At 45.5% G+C, this 24,558-nt stretch overlaps 1 protein-coding gene and 1 long non-coding RNA gene across 2 annotated transcripts in view; both read left to right on the top strand.

Moving 5' to 3' along the window:
• The first annotated feature begins 5,261 nt into the window (after nt 1-5,261).
• LOC137304444 (uncharacterized) overlaps nt 5,262-24,558 on the top strand; it is a 34,978-nt gene continuing 15,681 nt past the window's right edge. Inside the window, exon 1 of the long non-coding RNA XR_010958579.1 lies at nt 5,262-5,380. This is a non-coding gene — a long non-coding RNA (uncharacterized lncRNA). The remainder of the gene's footprint in view (nt 5,381-24,558) is intronic.
• On the top strand, nt 17,874-19,678 carry LOC137304441 (transcription factor Jun-like). The gene has a single exon (XM_067973037.1). The coding sequence runs from the start codon at nt 18,317-18,319 to the stop codon at nt 19,247-19,249; it is 933 nt and encodes a 310-aa protein (XP_067829138.1). The 5' UTR covers nt 17,874-18,316; the 3' UTR covers nt 19,250-19,678.

Below are 24,558 nucleotides of genomic sequence, written 5' to 3'. Positions count from 1 at the left end.
TTGGAATAGTCGAGTCTGGAGGTAAGAAAAGCATGGATGAGGATTTGAGCAGCAGATGGGCTGAGGCAGGGGTGGAGGCGGGCGATATTACGGAGCTGGAAGTGGAAGACGCAGCTGATGTGTTTACACTTTGAAGTGAAGTCATTATAATGTGATGATGTCATTGTATTAATGTACAGGCTGTTAACTATTGCCTAGCAACTATTCATGGGGAATGATGTCCTTTTAATATACTGATTTGTGGGCAATCCATTTCAGAAGTAAAGGACTGATCTTTTTGGAAATACTTACTTAAGATTTCTGCCAGCCCCCCTCAGTGACTTAGACTATAAACTGTAGCCAAGGTGAAGACAGTAAATCAGTACAGCAGAATTTCCCTTGATTCACAAACATTTAGCTTACAATGTCTTAGTAACACTACACCTGGACCAGCGTCAGTAGCATAAAATGTATACATGGGGTTTCGACTAACATCCAAGGTGCCTCCCGCCTCCACCTCAGTGGGCTCAGAAGGCTGTTGGGTGCAGTGCACTGGGATGAGAAGAACGGACTAGCTGGGAGCACATTGCCTGTGAATACCACTCGTATCCTTGAGCTCAAAACTGGGGTACTACTTGCACTATTACTACTACTATTACAACAACTACTACTACTACCATTACAACAACAACAAACTGCTGCTATTACAACAACTACTACTACTACCATTACAATAACAACAACTACTACTCACATTTACATTGCGCCTTTAATGTAGTAAAACGTCCCAAGGCGCTTCACAGGAGCGATTATCAAACAAAATTTGATACTGAGCCACATAACAAAATATTGGGACAGGTAACCAAAAGCTTGGTCAAAAAGGAAGATTTCAAGGAGCGTCTTAAAGGAGCAGAGAGAGGTAGAGAGGCGGGAGAGGGTTAGGGAGGAAATTCTAGAGCTCAGGGCCTCGGCAGCTGAAGGCACGGCCGCCAGTGGTGGAGTGATTAAAATTGGGGACGTGCAAGAGGCCAGAATTGGACAAAGCTGATCAAAGTAAAGTGTTGGTTTCGTGAACTTTACCTAGATGCCAAAACACTACCAATCATTTTCTTAACCCCCCCTCCCCTGCCTCCTCCATGCTCACCTCCAGCAACGTGCAAGGAGCTCATGAATTTCTTTATCTCTAAGATATTGAGACCATCCGTTCAGCTGCCTCTGCCGCATCCCTCCCTTTCCCTAGCCCACCAAGCCACATTTCCTCTAAGTTCCCCCCCCTGCCCTAGCTCTGAACTCGCACCTTTCTTAGATTCTCTCCATCTCCCCTCATGCCCTCTCCGAGCTCATCTTGTCCATGAGATCCACCTCCTGCTCTCTTAACCCTATTCCCACTAAACTGCTGACCACACAACTTCCCTTCCTGGCCCCCATGTTAGCTGATATTGTTAACGGTTCTCTCTCCTCTGGTACTGTCCCCCTCCCTTTCAAATCTTCCGTTATCACCCTCCTCCTCAAAAAAAAATCATCCTTGACCCCTCTGTCCTTGCAAACTACTGCCCCATCTCCAACCTCCCTTTCCTCTCCAAAGTCCTTGAACGTCTTGTCGCTTCCATAATCCGTGCCCATCCATCCCGCAAATCCATGTTTCAACCTTTCCAATCAGTTATCCACCCCGCCCCAGCACTGAAACGGCCCTTTTCAAAGTCACAGATGACATCCTATGTGACTGTGACCATGGTAAACTATCCCTCCTCATCCTCCTCGACCTGAATGCAGCCTTTGACACGGTTGACCACACCATCCTCCTCCAACACCTCTCCTCCATTGTCCAGCTGAGTGGAACTGCCCTGGCCTGGTTCTATCCTTATCTACCCAGTCGTAGCCAGAGAATTTCCTGCAATGCCTTCTCTTCCCGCTCCTGCACTTCTGGAGTCCCCCAAGGATCTATCCTTGCCTCCTCCTATTTCTCATCTACATGTTGCCCCTCGACGACTTCATCCAAAAACACATCACCCAGCTCTACCTCATCACCACCTCTCTCGACCCCTCCACTGCCTCTGATTTGTCACACCGTTTATCCGATATCCAGTATTGGATGAGCAGAAATTTCCTCCAATTAAACATTGGGAAGACTGAAGCCATTGTCTTCGGTCCCCGCCACAAACTCTGTTCCTTAGTCACTGACTCCATCCCTCTCCCTGGCCATTGACTGAGGCTGAACCAGACTGATCTCAAACTCAGCATCCAATTTGACCCTGAGCTGAGCTCCTGACCCCATTTCCTCTTCATCACCAAGACTGCCCACTTCCACCTCCGCCTCTCTCCGCCCCTGCCCCAGCCTGCCTACTGCTGAAACCCTCGTCCATGCTTTTGTCACCTCTAGATTTGACTATTCCAATGCTCTCCTAGCCGGCCTCCCACCTTTCGTCCTCTGTAAAACTTCAGCTCATCTAAAACTCTGCTGTCCGTATCCTAACTCTCACCAAGTTCTCTGCACCCTGTGCTCGCTGACCTACTTTGGCTCACAGATCACCAATGCCTCGAATTTAAAATTCTCATCCTTGTGTTCAAATTTCTCCATGGCCTTGCCTCTCCCTACCTCTGTAACCTCCTCCAGCTCTACAACCCTCCGTAATCTCTGTGCTCCCCCAATTCTGGCCTCTTGCACATGCCCACTTTCTTTTGCACTACCATTGGCTGCTTAGGCCCTGAGCTCTGGAATTCCCTCCCTAAACCTCTCTGCCTCTCTACCTCTTTCTCCTCCTTTAAGGCACTCCTTAAAACCTACCTCTTTGACTAGGCGTTTGGTCACCTGTCCTAATATCTCCTTATGTGGCTCTGTGTCAAATTTTGGCTGATAATGCTCCTGTGAAGCGTCTTGGGACATTTTACTATGTTAAAGGCGCTATATAAATGCAAATTGTTGTTGGGAGGGCCACGGGTATCGTCTGGTGTCTACTTGTAAATTCAGCTCACTCACCTGTTACCAACAAAATCTTCAAATGACTGGCCACATCTTGTAAGTAGATATCAAAATAGAAAGACTTATGACTTGAAATGTGTCAGATTTCTCTTATCATTCAAGAAGCCAGAGTTGGAGGAACGCAGAGATCTCGGAGGGTTGTAGGGCCGGAGGAGGTCACAGAGATAGAGAGGAGACGAGGTCATGAAGGGATTTGAACACAAGGATGAGTTTTTAAATCGAGGTGTTGCCAATGTAGGTCAGTGAGCACAAGAGGTAATGGGTGAATGGGACTTGATGACAGTTAGGATCTACTCTCCCAACACCACTGGGTAGTTGCTTAGCATATGATACACACATCTGGAGCCTGGTACATAAGAGAGTAATTCAGGTGAGCGACAAAGCTGATCCACAGTGTTACAAGGAAGTGCTGTGAGGAGCAACTTGATAAACTTGGGATCTTTAGCCTCAAAAAAGGAGATATCTCAGACGGGACTTTATGGAGTTAATTAAGATACTTAATGTGGTAAAGCGAACCTCCAAAAATATTTTCGGACGCACCAGGGCACAGGATCAGGGCTGTGAAGAGCGAGTTTAGGACAGATGGTAGGAAGTATTTCTTTACAAATAGGGTGATGAACAAGTGAACAGGCTGCCCGAAGGGTGACCGTGGCCAGGACAGACTCGGTAATGGGGAGGCAATAGGGGTGGTATTCTGGAAGGAGGAGGTTAAATAGGGCAAAGGCCCTTCTTCATCTGAACTATTTTGTGGTCTAAGTGGGTGATCTGGTCTCCATCATTAGCAGACATGCAAGAGCTGCCCTCCTTAACTCAAACAAATATATTTCCTGCCTTGCTTTGTGCCCCTCATGACGCCATGACACCTGGCTGAAAGTGGGAGTTCACTGTGTTAGTGAGAAGCCAGAGTCTATAAGCACTGAGAGGAGGACATTGACGTTCAGTGGAGCCTATTATTATTGTTATCCGAACTTCCAATTATTATCAGCGACCCACTATCATCGGAGACTCACTATAATCGGAGACTCACTATAATCGGAGACTCACTATCATCGGAGACTCACTATAATCGGAGACTCACTATTATCGGAGACTCACTGTAATCAGAGGCACACACTATTATTGAAGACTCACTATTATCGGAGTCTCCCACAATTATCGGTGGCTCACTATTATCGGAGGCTCACTATTATCGGGGGCTCACTATTATCGGGGGCTCCCACTATTATTGACGACTCACTATTATTGGAAACTCACTATTAACGGAGACTCACTGTTATCGGAGACTCACTGTAATCAGAGGCACACACTATTATTGAAGACTCACTATTATCGGAGTCTCCCACAATTATCGGAGGCTCACTATTATCGGGGGCTCACTATTATCGGGGGCTCCCACTATTATCGACGACTCACTATTATTGGAAACTCACTGTTATCGGCGACTCACTATTATCGGAGGCTCCCACAATTATCAGAGACTCGCTATTATCGGAAACTCACTGTTATCAGAGGCTCACTATTATCGGAGATTCCCACAATTATTGGAGGCTCCCACTATTATCGAAGACTCACTATTATCGGAAGCTCACTATTATCGGAGGCTCACTATTATCGGAAACTCACTGTTATCGGAGGTTCACTATTATTGGAGACTCACTATTATCGGAGACTCACTGTTATCGGAGGCTTACTATAATCAGAGACTCACACAATTATTGGAGGCTCCCACTATTATCGGAGACTCACTATTTTTGGAGGCTCTCACTATTATCTGAGACTCACCCTATTATCATTATTATCATTATTATTAGGCGTCCACTTTATTGGGGATATGGATTTCTGCTCCGGGGCCAACTGCTTTATAGAGCAAGGGTCTGAGTGCACAAATTGCCCGCACAGAGCAGTAAATGCCCGATGTGCATCAGGTGTTAGTTTCCATCGGCGCATCGCCCTGTCCTAATCACTGTCCAGCGACCCGTGCTGCAGCGCTGCATGTGTGGGTGCCAGGCGCGGGCAAGATGGGGGATCCAGATCGGCTGCGATGCCTACCACAGATCAAAGACTTACTCGCTATCTAAGGCTGGCACATGAAGAATGGCCAGATAGGCGAGGCAGAGAAGGTCAGCCTATGGATGTGAAGCCATTCCCTAGCATGAGTCAGAGCTTCTGTGGGAGAGATGGGGGGGGGGGTGGGAAGCAAGAGGGAGAAAATTAGAAAGAAAAGCAAAATGAGAACATGACTCACAGGAAACACCTCACAGTTGGATTGGGATTAAGCATTTGCGTAGAGGCCTGTTCGGGTCGGAATAACTACAAACTGGGACTCGGTAGGAAGTGATGTGTTAACATCGGAATGCTGTACACAGCAGTGGGGGTGGATGGAAAGTGAGCTGCCTCATTGGAATCCCATGTTTGGTTCAGGTATGCTGGCTGTATCCGTGCTTGGTGTTACTGTGGTTTGAGTGTAATCCGTTTGAATGCATAAGGACTTCAGTCAGTCCTGACAGGTTTGAGCTAACACAACCAGATGTTCACAGCAACGGTGCTAGGATCTTTCTTTCCCCTAAAAAGCCCCCGTACTCAAAAGGAATTTCAAAAAGTTAATTCCCAGAGCAGGGTTTTTCTACAGTTTTAAATCATTAAATCAATGTCTGTGAGTGTGTTTGGGGTAGATTTTGACTTTGGGCGATATTGTAAGATGTGTCAGTAGCTTGTTTTACATCTCTCTCCATTTGAAGGCAATGGAAATAAGAATGGGGAGAGATGTAAAATGGGTTGCCGACTTACTATCACCCGTCTTACACTATCGCACAAAGTCGAGATCTACCCCCATTGTATCTGAGATATTAGTTTCAGTTTAATACAAGTGAAAACATTAAAAATGTATTTTTACTCCCTTCTTATTCCCAGGTTTCTCCCCCCACCTCCCCTGATTCTTGCTGGGTTCCATTTCACGGGCACTGCCTGCCCTTTGGTACCCAGGTCTAGACAGTGAGTATCGGTGCCCACCTATGTACACTTTCTAGCAGGGTCACTCGTTGCTGATGGGAACGGGAACCAGGCGAGGCTGTGGTGCCCCCACAGTCGAATAGCCGGTCGCCCCTCACCGTCTGGGCTTGTGTGTGAGGACTAGCCACTTATAAGACCGTGATAAGACGAAGGGTGTCTGGTATCCATGGACCTGTACCTCAGTAGGGGTCAGCTCCTTTAGGTGGGGGAGATTTGAAAAAGAAATTATGTTTGGTTTAGCTCAGATTATTGCAAAAAGGTACAGTGCAGTTATTGTTTCTTGGCCGCTCTGAATCTGTCATCACTCCACATTAAAAAATAAATTATGCATTAAAAAATCAAGCCGAAAACACACACCCATGATTTAATACCATTCATAGGTACTCGCTTATCTGATGCTTAACCTCATGTCAGTCATCACTGGTATAAAAAAATACCCACAATTAACGCATGCATCTGATTACTGTTTAATTGATTGATTTGGTGTTTTGAATATGTTAGATGGTGCTGGGAATCAGGATTCCATTTAAGTCAACCCTGTTACAGGGTTCTGGTGGTATGTTACTGGGATACAGTGGTGTGAGTGGCACTAGATTAGCCATTTTCTGCATCTACCTCTCCCTGCAACTCACTATGATGTGGAGATGCCGGTGATGGACTGGGGTTGACAATTGTAAACAATTTTACAACACCAAGTTATTTTTTTTTCCACATTCACCTGAGGAAGGAGGAAGCCTCCGAAAGCTTGTGAATTTCAAATAAAATTGCTGGACTATAACTTGGTGTTGTAAAATTGTTTACAATTTGCAACTCACTAGGCGTGGCTCAGTGGTTAGCACTCTTGTCTCTGAGTCAGGAAGGTCGAGGGATCAATCTCCACTCCAGAGATCCTGAGCACAGCATCTAAGTTGACATGGCCAGGGGAGTGCTGCACTGTCTTTCAGATTAAACTGAGGCCCTGTCTTCCCTTTCAGGTGGATGTAAAAGATCCCACAGCACTATTTTGAAGAGCAGGGGAGTTCTCTCTGATGTCCTGGCCAATATTTATTCCTCAACCATCATCACTATAGCAGATTTATCTGGTCATTATCAAATTGCTGTTTGTGGGATCTTGCTGTGCGCAAATTGGCTGCTGCGTTTCCTACATTACAACAGCGACAACCCTTCAAAAGTACTTCATTGGCTGTAAAGCACTTTGGGACGTCCTGAGATCTTGAAAGGCACTATATAAATGCAAGTTCTTTTCTTTCTTTTTCTTTTCACTTGACAGCAGTGAGGATTGGGCCCGGACTGATTGTTTCTCTTCCTAGGCCAGGAGCACTGAGATCAATTCCAGCATTCAGGGGAAGTTCACTGAGCCATATGGAGCAGAAGGTTCCAGGTTCAATCTCCAGTATGCACTGAATTATTTGATCTCAGCTGGAGTGTTGGCCAGCCTTCAGATGTTGCAAAGATCTTCACCGTTCTACCTCTTAACATGCATTAAATCTTAGGCTGCCAACATGTCAGGGACACTTCAGTCTCTATGGTCCAACTAATTTTGCTTGTTTGGGCACGGTGACGCTACAAATAAAACACAATATACCATTAATAAAACAGCTTTATGTCTCTAATATTAACTTTAAAGCATTAAGTTAAACACAATTTTGCCTGAAAATTAAAAGTAATTGGGCTCGCCCCTTGTCATCTCTATTTTCTCCATTTTCATTTCCTCCCGTTATCTATCCGTTAACTTTTTATTACATTTTCTACTTAATCTAAGCCACCTTATCTTTGTTAACTCATTTTTTTCCTGAAAAGCTTTTACTGGCTTCTTCGACAGCACCTCCCAAGCCCACGACCTCCGCTGCCTAGAAGGACAAGGGCAGCAGATGCATGGGAACACCAACACCTCCAAGTTCCCCTCCAAGTCACACACCATCCCGACTTGGATATATATCAGCCATTCCTTCGTCATCACTGGGTGCAAATCCTGGAACTCCCTCCCTAACAGCGCTGTGGGAGCACCTTCACCACACGGACTGCAGCGGTTCAAGAAGAAGGCCCACCACCACCTTCTCAAGGGCAACTAGGAATGGGCCATGAATGGAGGCCTTGCCAGCAATGCTTATATCCAGAGAATGAATACATTTTTAAAAAACTTTTTCTTTCTCCTGGCTGCCATTGTCCATATTGGATGTGGCAATAAAGATTTTTAAATTATGGGGAGCCTCACCACCTGTGCCCAATCCAGTCCTCGCCCAATGTCCACACATGCACACTTTCTAGCAGAAGTCACTGGACGGCAATCTAAAGCAAGGACCCTGGCTGTTTTCTCCCCTCCTTAGCCAATTATAGCCTCCCCTTAGTGCTGCCACAGATCAGTTGGTTGATACTCAGGAAGTGATTTACAAAGATAATCCAGAACTGAGAGGGTATAACTATCAGGAAAGATGAGCAGGCTGGAGCTCTTTTTTCTAGAAAAGAGAAGGCTTGAGGGGTGACCTAATTGGGGTCTTTAAAATTATGAAGGGGTTCGATAGGGTAAATGTAGAGAAGATGTTTCCACTTGTGGGAGAGACCACAACGAGGGGCCATAAGTATAAGATAGTCACTAATAAATCCAATAGGGAATTCAAGAGAAACTTCTTTGCTCAGCGAGTGGTGAGAATGTGGAACTTGCTACCACAGGGAGTGGTTGAAGCGAAGAGCAGAGATGCATTTAAGGGGCAGCTGGATAAGTACATGAGGAGGAAAGGAATAGAAGGAGATGTTGATCGGGAGCATAAACATCGACACAAACCGGTTGGAGCGAATGGCCTGTTTCTGTGCTGTAAATTCTATGTAATTCTACGAACCTGGAGCCTTCCTAGTCTGTGTGGCTCAGTGATATTTAAACAGGCTTCTTTGACCCATGGACGAGCCTCTAAACGGATTATAAAAGGTCACGTCACCCTTACGGAGGAGTTATTAGTACTGGACGATCACTGAGAACAGATTGAGGTTCTGACACACCAGAGGCTGTTTACAACAGTCTGCCTCTGCGGGGAATCAAACGAGTATGATTCAGTTGCTTTTGGGTTTGGCTGCAAGCTTGTGACTTCACACTGCACCAGCATGTTAAGACTTCCCATGTGCTGTATAACTCTGAGTGAAATTCCCTTCTCCCTTCCCCCTGACTGAGCCTTCCACTGGATCCTTACAGTCTTAACCCTGAAGTGAAATCTCAAATACATTTGGCATAAAAGAAAGAAAAGAAGAAAGACCTGCATTTATATAGCGCCTTTCACGACCTCAGGACGTCCCAAAGCTCTTTACAGTTAAAGAAGTACTTTTTGAAGTGTAGTCACTGTTGTAATGTAGGAAACGCGGCAGCCAATTTGGGCACAGCAAGATCCCACAAACAGCAATGAGATAATGACCAGATAATGGTGTTGGTTGAGGGATAAATATTGGCCAGGACACCGGGGAGAACTCCCCTGCTCTTCTTAAAAATAGTATCATATTAGGTGCAGCAAAGGAGGAGGCCATTTGGTATATTGAGCCTGTGCAATGGGATCTTTTACATCCATCTGAGAGGGCCTCGGTTTAACATCTCATCCGAAAGACAACACCTCTGACAGTGCAGCTTTCCCTGAGTACTGCGGCTTTGGATTATGTGCCCAGAGTGGGGTTTGAACCCACGACCTACTGACTCAGAGGCGAGAATGCTACCCACTGAGACAGACAGAAAATATTGCTAATATGGGGCAAGTCAGTCAGCGTCTGAAAGAGAAAAGACAGATTAATATCAGGAAATTCCCTTCACCAAAGGCTTCCCCCTGAAGAGTTTGCCCAGCGAGCAGCAGAGCCTCACTGACCTGCAATGTCCCAGGTTTCACCCCCCCCCAGTCTACACTGAGTTAACTGTAGTGGTGGGAGAGCGCCATGATTCACTTCCCTGATCGCTATTCAGTCTGACTCCAGCCGGGCTGTGAGTATGTAGGTGGCAGGTGGGGCCAGGATTGCCCCCCAGGGTCGACTAGCCTGCCGCCACTCGTTCTCAAAGCCACAAATGGCGGCCACACACACAAGGTGCCAGGCGTTTACGGAATCATATCTTAGCAAGGAGTCGACACCTTTAGGAGAGAGGAAGGAGGGAAACTGGGTGAGAAAGAACCAAAGGAAATTCCTGGACCCTTTATCGGAACAGAAGAGGAGTTCTGTTGGGGATGTTTCCTTGAAAGTTATTTTGTCGCCTGCAGGGGTCACAACACTCCCACGGCCATTGGCTCACTACCAGTAAAAAGGTGGACTCCACACCTCCGATGGTGTCCGACTTTTCTTGAGGAAAGCGCAGCGATCCTTTTGATTGCCCCCCTGCCCCAAAACAGGCTGAACAACCACCTGTGGCACACTGGTAAATGTTAAAAGGGGAGGGTTAGGGTTAGGGTAAGGTTCAGAGCTGGGGTCTCCACTCACGTGCTGCTCTTCCACTGCCCCACAATCAATATAAGAGCGAACCTCATCATCAGAACCATAGCAGGAGTTACGATCATCTTTAAGGGACTGGATAGTGCATTGGGCTGTCACAATTTTCTTTTGCCTCTACGACCTGAGATTGAATCCAGCTCAGGCTGATGGGATGAAAGTCTCTTTCTCTCCTGGCTATGAGTTCTGCATGAAATGTATTTGGGCCGGTGTCAATCCAGTCGTTTTAGAGTGTGGTCCCACTACACAAAACTGCTTAGATGGTGCAATATTGGTAATCTTACTTACAGAGGCAGGAAATGGAAATGTCGTATTGGGGCACTTTCCTGATTTTGGGGCTGAGGTGCATGGTTGGGGCACTGCAGAGGGAGCTTTATCTAAATCGTGCTGGACCTGACCTGGGAATGTTTTATGGGACAGTGTAGAGGGAGCTTTATCTAAATCGTGCTGGACCTGACCTGGGAATGTTTTATGGGACAGTGTAGAGGGAGCGTTACTCTGCATCTTTTCTCTGAATCAATATTTATCCCTCAACCAACATTACTCAAAAACAGATTATCTGGTCATTATCTCATTGATGTTTGTGGGATCCTGCTGTGCACAAATTGTCTGCTGCTTTTCCTACATTGCAACTGTGACCACACTTCAAAAAGTACTCCATTGGCTGTAAAGCGCATTGGGACGTCCTGAGGTCATGAAAGGCGCTATATAAATGCAAGTCTTCCTTTTTATCTAACTGTTGTTACTGATTTGGGAGTGCTTGATGGGGCAATGTAGAGGCAGCTTTATTCTGCACCTGTCTGTACTGTACCTGCCCTGGGAGCGCTCAATGCAGAAACTGCGTGTAAAAAATGCAAAGTGTTTGATTCCCAGCAATGCATCCCTGATTCTGGTGAGCATGAAAATTAAGTATTAAAATGTAAATGATCGAATTGTGACTAATGCTATATCCTTCTTTAATTCAAAATACAAAACAGCAGTTTTTGCTGACATCATCAGTGACTCTGCTGTGAGGAGTTGTTAAGCCTGGCAGTACACAAGGGCTGGACCAACGTCAGTAGAAATATGCTCATTAACCCCAGGGTGCCTGTGTCATTTCAGCTCCGCACAGCACACTGCTGGGGCTCAGTACCTCCTCCCAGACAGATCCCCTGGTCATATCTGCAGCATTCACTTTTAATAGCCAAGTGAACAGAAATAGAGGCACCCCTCGATGGTTCTGTTGGTAAATGCAGAACTCTGAGCCATACAGAGCCCAAAGGCCCTACATTTGATCCCTATTATGTGGTAAATTAACTAATCTCAGCTGGGATAGTTGCAGGGCCACTAAAATAGCCCTATCTCTGTAACCTCCTCCAGCCCTACAACCCTCCGAGAACTCTACGTTCCTTCAAATCTATGTTCCTCCAACTCTGACCTCTTGTGCATCCCTCACTCCCTTCACCCCACCATTGGCAGCCGTGCCTTCAGCCATCTAGGCCCTAAGCTCTGGAATTCCCTTCCCAAACCTCTCCACCGCCCCATCTCCCTCCTGTAAGACTCAGCATAAAACCTACCTCTTTGACCAAGCATTTGGTCACCTGTCCTAATATCTCTTTCTTTGGCTCGGTGTCAATTTTTGTCTGATAACGCTCCTGTGAAGTACCATGGGACGTTTTACTACGTTAAAGGGGCTATATAAATGCAAGTTGTTGTTGGTGTTGGGATAGGGTGGAGAAACATCACACGAGGATCTTGCTCCTTATCACTATCTGACGACCTTTGCTAGTCTGTCAGTGTGTGGACGTCAGGTAAGATTAGCTCAGCCGTGACCCTACATGGTCGAATAGCCTGAGTACGCGCACTGTCTAAGCCCACACATGAAAAATGGCCACTGATGAAGTACTGGAGTACTGCCAGCATCTGTGAAACCGTGACCCACCGTATCAGTGGAGGGAGGTTAAATAAACAGAAACAAATAGAAGCACGTTAATCAGAATTCTTAGTAACTGAATTTTGAAGAAGAGGTCCTGAGCTGAAAGATTAAACCAATTATTTCAGAGCAGCCTGTGAATTGAGATGAGACCACATTCTCACCCACAAGGACAGAGAGAGGTGATGATCAGTAATTTGAGTCACTCTCATTTGCTTGGTCCCTGATGGTTACAGAATGAAGCAGCTTGAAAGCTTGATAGCAACTTACCTCTTGGTCTGGGAATATACCGAGTAATGTATGGTTCAGGGGTGTATTACAAAGCACATGGGGTCCTAAGTATGCTTGAGGTTAGGTTGGTCACACTGCTCATGCTAACCATATCGATTTAAGCTTGAAGCTAACAAGGAACTACACAAACCTTTGTAGTTCAACTATTATTTTTTTTAATAAAATAAAAATACACAGTGAGGTTACACCTCCAATAACAGGCGGGCACGTTATACAGGACTGTTATCCCTTTATAAACCAGTGTATTCATATAATACACATGGGAGTGTTAAGCCTGCTGTGGTTGTCTTTATTGGTTGCCTAAACTGGTTGAATTATTGTATAGAATGATACAGCACAGAAGATGGCCATTCGGCCCAACGTGCCTGTGCCAGCTCTTTGAAAGAGCTATCCAATTAGGTCCACTCTGCTGCTCTTTCCCCATAGCCTTGCATTATATATTATTATACTAAGGAATCTCCTGTAGCGTTGTTCAGTGAAAGTCAGTTGATGCTCTGTTTTATAATAACAGGAGTGTTATATCATGTAATACATAGCGTGTTATTCCGCTGCTATTAATCTGGAACTGTGTATAAGGTGGCCTGTTCTTCTAAGGCCCCAAAGTCTAGTTGCTGTAAATGGGCACATCCTGCAGTCAATTAGAGGTTAATTGTTGGTGGGTACATTTTCAGGTTGGCTTGTAAATTTCTGGCTCCAAATCAGAGGAGACCAGCAAGAAATGACTGCCCTTTTTTTTTACTTTTGACAATTTGAAGTGTGATGTCTGAAGTATGACACCTGATGCGTGCCATCCATTTTGTGACATCTGAAGTGTGACACTTATGTGACATCTGAAGTGTGACACTTATGTGACATCTGAGGTGTGACAAGTTGTGTGACATCTGAGGTGTGATGCCTGATGTGACATCTGAAGTGTGACAGACACAAACCAGAAGCAAGGCAGTTATATGCATAGATAGATATATAGGATTATGCTATATAAAATGCACTATTATTGTAAGATATATGTAGGGTGTGTTACTCCTCTGTAATATGAATTGAAAAAAAAAACAGATGTGATGTTAGTTCAAATCACATGACTCAGTTGTCTGTCACAATTCACCACAAAATTTATTGTAGTCAAAAGAAATTTGCAAGAAAACAGAATTAGTGATATTATGAAGTGCAGCTGTGTATATTATATTTAACAGCACAGGGTGGAGTGTGTTTTAAATATGCAACTTAGCTCAGGGTTCAAGTGATGTTGGAAAAATTGATATATGTAATGATTATATTGCTGTATTTATTGTATATTTTATAGCCTATCTTTAAAATAATGCAATGCCATAAAGGGGATGGACTATTTGGATAAGCAAGGAGTAAAAAGGAAATGCCAGGCGAGCAGCAAAAACAGTGTAAATATATCGTGCTTTGTAAAAATGCATGTAAATAATAGTGCAAGTCTGAACATTGGACCCTGCAACAAGTCTAGAGATTAGCAAAGGCCAAGAAGGGTGTTCAACGCTCTAACCCAACCTCGGGACCCAGATGATTTTATAACTGGTGACGAGATTGATACACGCAAGGAAGGCCTTTTCCACGATCCTAGCTCATCCATCCAGAAAGAGCCTACAGTACCCCTGCCCCCCAACCCCGCACCCCCCAATCACAGCATCCAGTGGTAGGCCTCTACTAGCATACCTAGAAGTCCATTCAAAGTGTCGGTCACTCTTTGTGCGGGGACGAATTTCTTAACATCAGCTGCAGACGTCCCACTTGCCAGTTTGAACCTGTGCCCCCTTATCCTGCTGCCAGTGTGTAGTAGTGTTGTGAATTGACTTTTCTACCGCTTTTACTATATTATATACCTCTATGAATTCCACATTACTCAGTCCTCTGACTTTAGGATCAGACATGCGGCTACTCTCAGTGCTACTTCCAGGGCATGACTATCTCAGTCCTGCAATGGAGTGTCAGCCTAGATCTTGTGCTCAAGCCTCTGAAGTGGGACTTGGACCCATAACTTGATACACCTGGTACGTAGAATTCGGTGTTTTCCCTGTATTTGCATTTAATTTTCTCCAGTTCTTTTTATTAATCCAACTGCTGGTACATACGTGGGATCAGCTCGAGTTAATTCCTGAATGCCCCTCCTTTTCTATGAAGGAGCACCCATTTTCTTTCCTTGAAATCACAGGAATTAACCTGCAATTCCAACCTCCCCCCCCCAAAACACACACACACTCTACAGAACCCTGTGCTGTAGCAATAACTGACTGTGTCACCACATCTTCTGCAGTTCATTTGATAAGTAATTGCTGCTCCATTGCTCTCCCTCTTTTCTTTTAGTTTTCTTCTTGTGTTCATCAAGGTGAAGGATATCAGTGCTGAGGGAGGGAGGGGAGGGGGAGGGATACATTCCATTCTGGGCACTCAGGTTCAGCAGCAAGCACTCCCAGGTCAGGTACAAATGCTGGGTAAAGCTTTCTATATTCTGCCTCAACCCGAACTCAGAAGTCTCCTATTCTTCCAGTGTGGCTTCTTTCCATTTACCACACCAGCCATCCTATGGCTTGTCTGAGTGGCATTAACAATTTGGTCGCCTACTAGGGATGGCGTTTGGCTCTGGGCTATGCCCACTATAGGAACTGGATTCAGACAGCCCAAACTTATCTCACAGGATAACAATTGGTCCATGTGATCTCCTGGACTGGTTTCGATTTGCCTGAGCGCCTTGGGACGTTTTACTATGTTAAAGGTGCTATATAAATGCAGGTTGTTGTTGTGGAGGGGATTGGAGAGGAATTTTCCAGAGTTTTTTTTCCCTCTCCCATGAGATTACATGGCTGCTGGGAGGATGGGCTGGGGGGGGGGGGGGGGAGTGCGGTGGGAGTTATGATGCTCCATGAGTGTGGGGCAGGCTTGCTGGATCAGCTGCTTTTTTCCTGCCCGTCATTTTCATCAGTTCATAAGAGACACTTCCTACCAGCAGACAGACAGTGACCCAGCAACAGACTTCCATTCCATTTTGAATGGAGTGAATTTGAATCTAGGCTGTAGAGGTGACAGTTCTTGTTGTAAGATTCACATGAGTTGGTAAGGGGGAGACTGGCACGGTAGCTGTCCTGACAGTACAGTAGGTTCAGTGATCCACCGTCTACTGAAGCGAACAGAAACCTCACAAGTTACACGTACTTTTATATATATTTCAGCTGTGCATTACCTAGATATTCCCTGTCTTGTACACGTGTCCCTTGTATGCATAGATTTGAATACAATGTTAACCATCACTTATCGAACCGGGGTTGCTGAATCATTCATTAGACTACAGGAAATGTATGACTTCACAGTTGGTGAGCCCAGTACAGCTCCTCCGAGTCTTTTTATTTTTCCAGTTTTCCTCCCATTTGTCCCCGGCTGGGATACAGTTCCACGGGCACAAAAAGCCCTCCTGCACCTCACCTAAACGGTCATTCTTTATTTTCAATGCATCAGGAAAAAATGGGCGGCATACTTAATGAACGGTACAAAACTGGCCAAGGGGAGGATAAAAGAGATCTGCGAATGACAGTGGACTGAACACTTACTATGATCAGTCAATGCAGAGCAGCAGTTCACAAAACTAACAGAGTGCTCAGCTATATTGCCAGATCAGTAGAGTATAAGTTGGGCTGCAGCTATATGGAGCTTTGGTCATTCACTAAGTGCTGGTGTCAGTCGTGACTCAGTGGGTAGCTCTCTCACCTACTGAGTCAGAAAGTCGTGGGTTTAAGTCCCACTCCAGAAACTTGAGCACAAAATCCAGGCTGACACTCCAGTGCAGTACTGAGGGAGTGCTACATTGTCGGAGGTGCTGTCTTTCGGATGAGACGTTAAACCGAGGTCCTGTCTGCCCTCTCAGGTGGAAGTAAAAAATCCCATGGCACTATTTTGAAGACGACCAGGGGAGTCCTGGCCAATACTTATCCCTTAACCATTACTAAAACAGATTATCAGGTCATTATCTCATTGTTGATTGTGAGACCTTGCTGTGAGCAAATTGGCTGCCGCGTTTCCTACCTTACAACAGTGACTACATTTCAAAGTACTTCATTGGCTCTAAAGCGCTTTGGGACGTCCTGAAATCATGAAAGGCGCAATAAATGCAAATTCTTTCTTTCTTGCATTAAGTTCTGGTTACTGAGGAAAAGTTCTGGGTACAAGGGAAACATCCAGGAGTTGGAAGTGGTTGAGAGAAGGGCCACAATGCTGATTCTTAGTGGCTTAGTTATCGGGGAAAAGCTTGAAAAACGTGAACTCTTCACCCTTGAAAGGAAGTGAATGAGAGGAGACCTTGTAGAGGTGTATAAGATACAAGTGGAATAGAAAAAGTTAATCCCGAGCATTGTTTCAAGTTAAACCAGGATTACAAGACAAGGGAAGGATATAGGTACAAATTGGTAAAACGCATGTTCAGGATTGATGTCAGAAAACACTTTTCACACAAAGGGTGACTAATACCTGGGACGGTGATTGGGGTAGGATAGTGGAGGCAGTTAGATGCTGTGATGGAAGATTTCTACGGAAGGGTGTGGTAGATAGATCAAATGACCTTCCTCAGCTCTGCTTATTTTAGAGATGTGGTCAGTCCAGACATTTGAGCTATTGGCAAGCTATTTGACCGTGAAGGGCATCAGAGTTGAGCCCAATCCTTGCTTTGCCCATCACCTCACGTTAAAGCAGGGGGTCACTACCTGAATTTTCTGATCAACGATATTTTAACACACGGGTAACCCTCTGGTGTTATAAGCAGGCCAATCATAAAACTGTAGACTACTGGAAAGAGATCAGAGTCAGGAACCTTTGCTGTTTTTTTCACCTCTCTAGTCCAGAGGCATTGACGCCAACAGTAGCCTTTTTGTGCCCCCACCAACTACCTGAGGTCTAGTTTGTGTGGCGTCTGCCCAGGTTACACTATCCTTCCAACCTCACTCTGTTACAACATCCAATACGCAACACATTCTTTTAGCTTGGAGAAGAAATGTGAACCGTACGTGAGTTACCTATTTCTATCTTAAAACATTCCACAAAAAAAAAATGTTGCACCCAAAGATAATAAGTGAAATTAAATAAGTCTGCTGAACCAAACTGAACGAAATTCAGTACCAAGAGGGTTAAAGGATTTCAGAAGCCCTCTAGTGGCCTCTATTGTCAAGAGCGAGAGGGAAAAAGACACACACAAAACCAATCAGTGGGCAGGAACGGTGACATCACCCCGGCTATTTAAGAAGTCATGGCAACACAAGCGGCTGCATTGGACTGGAGGATGTTACTGTAGAGGAACAGAGACAGAGAGACTCCTAGCTCGCATCAAGCAACACAGAGAGAGACTCCCAGCTCGCACTATCATCACCCCACCAGTAGCATCCACAAGCAAAAGGACTCTTGTGTTTACCAACCTCGGCTGCGGATTCTTGCTGCTGTGAAGACGCCAGACGAGGTCCCGGGGATCTGGTTGAAGGCGAATTGTGGCTGCGGACACTTTGTGTGTGGGGGAAAAGAGGCGATCTGGTACCGTTGCGAGAGCACTTTGCACTTGTAGCTCTCCCGAACAAGCCTGCAGGTCCGGGACCTGTTTGCAACTGGACACCGGCTGCTCAAGAGGGGAGCGTAAGACAGAAGCGCTCTCCAAGCCTCAGACTCTTCCCAAGTGTCTTCCCCACCAGATATTTTTTTCTATGTCTACAAAGATGGAACAACCATTTTACCACGATGACGCCTTCCTTTCTGGCTACGTACCTTCAGAGAGCGGTCTCCATGACTACAGCTCTAAACTCTTAAAGCAAAACATGAATCTCAACCTGGTTGACCCGTCCAGGTCCCTCAAGCCTCATCTGAGGAACCCAGAGGGCAACCTGTTGAGTGCGCCGGACGTGGGGCTTCTCAAACTGGCATCTCCAGAGCTGGAGCGTCTCATCATCCAATCCAGCAATGGGGTGATCACTACCACGCCCACTCCCGGCCAATATTGCTGCGCAAGGAACATCACAGACGAGCAGGAAGGCTTCGCAGATGGTTTCGTGAAGGCTCTGGAGGAGCTCCATAAGATCAACCATGTTGCACCCAATGTGTCCATCTCCAACCCAGTGATGAACTGCAGCGCCGCCGCCAACAATCCCTACGGGACCTCGGTGCCCTCCGAGGTGCCACCCGTCTACACCAACCTCACCGCTTACAACTCCAGCACTGGCAACAGCTACCCTACCGCCACCATCAACTACCTGCCGCAACCTCACGCTTACAACCTGCCCATCCCCATGGTCCACCCGAGGCTGCAGACCCTCAAGGAAGAACCTCAGATTGTCCCGGACGTTCAGAGCCGGGGGGAGACCCCTCCGCTCTCCCCCATTGACATGGAGAACCAAGAGCGTATTAAGGCGGAGAGGAAGCGCCTGAGGAACCGGGTGGCGGCCTCCAAGTGCCGAAAGAGGAAGCTGGAGAGGATCTCCAGGCTAGAAGACAAGGTGAAGACTCTGAAATCCGACAACGCGGGTCTGGCTTCCACCGCCACGGTCTTGAGGGACCAGGTCTCTCAGCTGAAACAGAAAGTTATGACTCATATCAGCAGTGGCTGCCAGATAGTATTAACTCACAAACTGCAGGGCTTCTGAGAGCCGAGAAAGAAAACAACAAAAAAAAATAAAACTGACTTGTGAAGTTTTTTTTCTGATCACACTGGAACTCCGAGAAAGTTGCATGTGATCCGTTCTGAAGCTGTGAGACTGAACCTTACAAGAACACTGAAGTCTGTACACAAGGTAACGGAGGCACAGAGAACTATGTCCAGTGTCCAGCGAGGGGAGTCTTGCACAGAAAAGAAAAGATGTCTTTTTTTTGGGGAGGGGGGGGACTTCATGTACTAAGATGGTCACTGAATTTTCGCTCGATGCTGCACACAAGAGTTACTTTGTAAATTATTATTTTTCTCGTCTTGAATTTTTTTTTTGCTGTTTTAGTTTGTAACAAACTGAGTTGAATGTGTTTTATTTTGACAATTTTATGTTTTTACATGTATTTAAGTAAATGTTTTCAACTGTGAACTTTTCGCGCGCTGTTGGCCTCTTCTTTGTGAATTCCGTGTAATAGAAAATGACTTCAAAGTCTGGGTTTGCCGAGATACCATCTAATTTTCAGAACTTGTGTTGTTGCTACAAACGTGACCTCCGAGACTTCATCCTGAACAGATTAGGGGCGTTATCAAGATCGGCACTCTCAGCGTCAGTTAGCAGTCAGCTTTCTCCACCTGGTCTAGCTGCACCCTCAACCCCATCGTCACCTCGAGCACTCCATTCGCTTGCTGATCCAAATGGCCTTCTAAACTTGGATTGCTTTTTTAAAAAAAAAATGCAAGAGTTTCATATTTAAAAACTTCTCATGGTTGAGTCAAGTTCATACAAAACACTGGCCTCCAAGTCTGAAACTATGGTGGTTGGGTTAAAATATTTATTTTCATATTTCTTATTAATTTGGGAGAGGAAGGAAGTGGTGTGGGGATGGCATAGGCAAATTAGCACAATAAGTGGCTGGACCAGATGAGTCTCTGGTTCTGTTCTTGGACCATGCTGATTTCGATGGGTAGTACAGTTGGCTTCAATGTTCCTGGGTTAGGGAGAGAGACAACATCAAGAGTTTCTGCTCCTGATTGCTTACCAGCAAACTCTCCTGGAGGCACGCCTGTGTACATTGGGTGAAGGTGGAATTGGGCTTGGTTATGAGTTTCCCCCCCCACCCCAGTCAAATAGCCTGCTCACATTTGCAGTCTAACCTCGTATGAAGATCGATTGGTTGAGGTACTGGAGGTCGACTGACACCCGTCAACTCATACCCCAAGCAAGGAGTCAACTCCTTCAGGAGAGGAGGAGGGGCAATGATACAATTGGCGGGGGAAGTCGAGGGAATAGGACATTCAGGCATCGAAGAGTAAAAGGGATGGGCTGTAAGGGTGAATGAGAGAAACTCAAGCTGTACTGTCCAGAGAGAAGTTGAGAGGGGACCTAATTGTGGTGTATAAAATATTAAATGGTGTACAGAAAGTAAACCTAGAATATTAAAGTAAATCAGGGTTTTAAGACCAGAGGACAGAAATGGACAAGTAAATTTGAAACATAATAGAATGAATTACCTCACTAAAGAATGATAAATTGAGAGAGTTATGATGTTAGAGGGATGAGCTTTGATGGGCCGAATGGCCTTTTCCAATCCTTGACTGATCTTTGGCTTCAAAGCTTGTGGCTGCTTGAAATCCATTTATGACGTGGATGCAGTGATCAACATATTTAAACAAGGAAGTAGCCAAAGTCCCCTCAATCGTGGCCTGTTTCTCTACTGGCATTCAGTAGCTGCATCAGAATGTTGCCACCTTGCCATCCCACAGGTGTCAGCATTGGAGACCGTGCCCTCACACTTGCAAGAGGTGCCAGACCACAATTTATTTTACCTGTAGAAACCTTTAAACAATTCTAGTGGAGATTTCTTTCAACTTCTGCCTCACTGGGCTAGGAAGGGGGACATTTCAGCCAGGGTTCCTGCTCCTGAACATTATCAAGTGATCCCTTTTGGAGAGAAAGAAGCAGCCATTTATATGGGACTTTTCGTTACCTCTGGACATTTACAGCCAGTGAATTCCTTTTGAAGAATCATCACTGTTGTAATGTAGGGAATCACAGCAGCCATTTTTGCACAGCAAGGTCCCACAAACAGTAATGAGAAAAAGTAACTGGACAATATTTTTAGCAATGTTGGTTGAGGGATAAATATTGACCTAGACACCAGGAGAGCTCTGCTTCAAATAGTGCCTGAGAGGGGTACCCAGGCCTCAGTTTAATGTCTTATCTAACAGTGTAGCAGTAGATTATGTGTTAAAGTCTCTGCAGTGGGGCTTGAACCCACAATCTTCTGATTTCAAGAGGCAGGTATGCTGCCACTGAGCCAAGGCTACCATGGTTATCAGTTGAAGACAGAATCAGGCTTGACTGAGATGCTTTAGTGCCTGACTGACCAGTGAACGAATGCTTGGTGACTAGGTTTGCACATTAAAATAGCCATCAGAGGACCGCAAATGCCTGTGGAACTGGAGCCCAGGTTGAGTCACTGTGTTGGAAGGGAGGAGGGAAGAATCACACACACCCATACATTATATATATAAAAAAACCTCAAGCCCATATAGCTTATCAGTTTTTTGTGCTCCCTAATCAATTCAACAAAACTGTCATCATTATGAACCTAATTAGCTGCCGCATTTCCTACATTACAACAGTGACTACACTTCAAAAAGTACTTAATTGGCTGTAAAGCACTTTGGGACATCTTGAGGTTCTGAAAAGCGTTATATAAATGCAAGTCTTTCTAAATAAAAATGTAAACAATTTTAATAAGTAATTATAAGGCTTTCCCTCATGAAACATTAGAAGTTTATTTTTCTGTTTACCGAGAACTCCTTTATAAAAAGATGTAAATAAGAAAATAAGTTTGCAAGAAAACGAGATACATGCACATATCATTTGTTCATAATTTGGGGGTTCATTTCCTCAGGTCAAGCAATGTAGGTAACATAACCTTTGATCCGGCTGAAGAAATGACAGCAGAATGAAAGCTAAGTGTTAGCTGCCGGTTCTTGCACAGTACATTGTATGGATAAACCTTGTTGAATCACAGAATAAAAGGAAGATTCACATCTGGCCCAGCACTGTTTGTTCCCCTCCTCACCCAAAGGCACTTACGCATGCTGGGCTACAATCCCAGGGGCACTGCACTGGAAGCCCTTCTTGCCCAATTGGCCATGTGTGAACCTGGACAAAGTGTCAACAGGCTAAACCGTGGGGAGCATCACAGCCTCGCCCAATCCTGTCCTCACCCAATATCCCAGTATCCACAGCCACGCACTTTTTAGCAGAAGTCAGTGGACAGTGATCGGTAGCAGAACACCCCCCCCTCACCCCCGATTCTTCCACCCAGTAACCAAGGGGCACTGAGGCCAATTGTAGCACCTCAAATGACACCCCTGTTGAGGTCAGCTAACACAGCACAGACTGCAAATCAATCCAACACTATATTTTTACATAGGTAAGATTAGGGTCATCAATCATCCTGGGCTAAGTAAGCAGCTGAAATCCTCACCAAATAATTGAGCCCCTTGAATCTAATTTAATTCCAACATCAAAAAAAATGGAATGTCTTTCTTCTAAGAAAGAAAGAACTTGCATTTATATAGCACCTTTCACGACCTCAGGTTGTCCCAAAGCGTTTTACAGCCAATGAAGTACTTTTGAAGTGTAGTCACTATTGTAACGTAGAAAACATGGCAGCCAATTTGTGCACAATAAGGTATCACAAACAGCAAATTAATAATGACCAGATAATCTGCTTTAGTGATGTTGGTTGAGGGATAAATATTGGGATATCTACCCTGCACTTCAAATTAGTGTCATGGGATATTTTACGTCCATCTGAGAGGACAGACAGGGCCTCGGTTTAACATCTCATCTGAAAGATGGCACCTCCGGCAGTCCCTAATTGCACTGGAGTGTCAGCCTAGATTTTGTGCTCAAGTACATTAAGATTCTCTTATTAAGGTATCATTTAATGAAGGGTATTTAAAATTTGTCAAATTTACATTTTGTTCCAAAAAAAAAGAGTTTGTGTTTGTGGCAGCGGAGGACTATAGTCTGTCAGGGAGGTGGAAACACTGAAGGGAGAGGAATTTGAGATGCCTTTTTTAAGTTGGGGGAGGAGTCCATTGTATGGCCTGGAGGATCCATTGCACTTTAATCTTCCACTGAAAAGCCTGTGAATTGAGGGTGTGGGAGAAGGAGATTGACGGCGCATAGATTGCTGCCTGATAGAACACTGCCTTTAGTTAGGGTATGCTGATTTTACTTTATACAGCGTGATTGCTGTTTTTAGTCAAGAACTCCATTATCGTTGTATCTTGCGACTATCAGGACGGTGGAAGGCGAACTAGATGCATAGGACGTCCCATCGTATCAGGCAACGGAACCCTGTGTGAGAACCTCTCTGGATACATCGAGGGCATCCTGAAACCCATCGTACAGGGAACCCCCAGCTTCTGTCGTGACACTACAGACTTCCTACAAAAACTCAGTACCCACGGACCAGTTGAACCAGGAACACTTCTCACCACGATGGACGTCTCGGCACTATACACCAGTATCCCCCACGATGACGGCATCGCTGCGACAGCATCAATACTCAACACCAACAACAGCCAATCTCCGGAAGCCATCCTACAACTCATCCGCTTCATCCTGGATCACAATGTCTTCACCTTCGATAACCAGTTCTTTACCCAAACACACGGAACAGCCATGGGGACCAAATTCGCACCCCAATACGCCAACATTTTCATGCACAAGTTCGAGCAGGACTTCTTCACTGCACAAGACCTCCAACCAACACTATACACCAGATACATCGACGACATTTTCTTTCTATGGACCCACGGCAAGGAATCACTAAAGAGACTACACGATAACATCAACAAGTTCCATCCCACCATCAAGCTCACCATGGACTACTCCTCAGAATCAGTTTCTTTCTTGGACACACGAATCTCCATCAAAGACGGGCACCTCAGCACCTCACTCTACCGCAAGCCCACGGACAACCTCACGATGCTCCACTTTTCCAGCTTCCACCCTAACCACGTCAAAGAGGCCATCCCCTATGGACAGGCCCTGCGAATACACAGGGTCTGCTCAGACGAGGAGGAACGCGATGGACACCTACAGACGCTGAAAGACGCCCTAGTAAGAACGGGATATGACGCTCGACTCATCGATCGACAGTTCCGACGGGCCACAGCAAAAAATCGCATAGACCTCCTCAGGAGACTAACACGGGACGCAACCAACAGAGTACCCTTTGTCGTCCAGTACTTCCCCGGAGCGGAGAAACTACGCCA

The sequence above is a fragment of the Heptranchias perlo genome, chromosome 37 (assembly GCF_035084215.1).
Source record: "Heptranchias perlo isolate sHepPer1 chromosome 37, sHepPer1.hap1, whole genome shotgun sequence".
NCBI classification, from domain to species: Eukaryota; Metazoa; Chordata; class Chondrichthyes; order Hexanchiformes; family Hexanchidae; genus Heptranchias; species Heptranchias perlo.
This window is presented reverse-complemented; position numbering and strand designations above follow the sequence as displayed.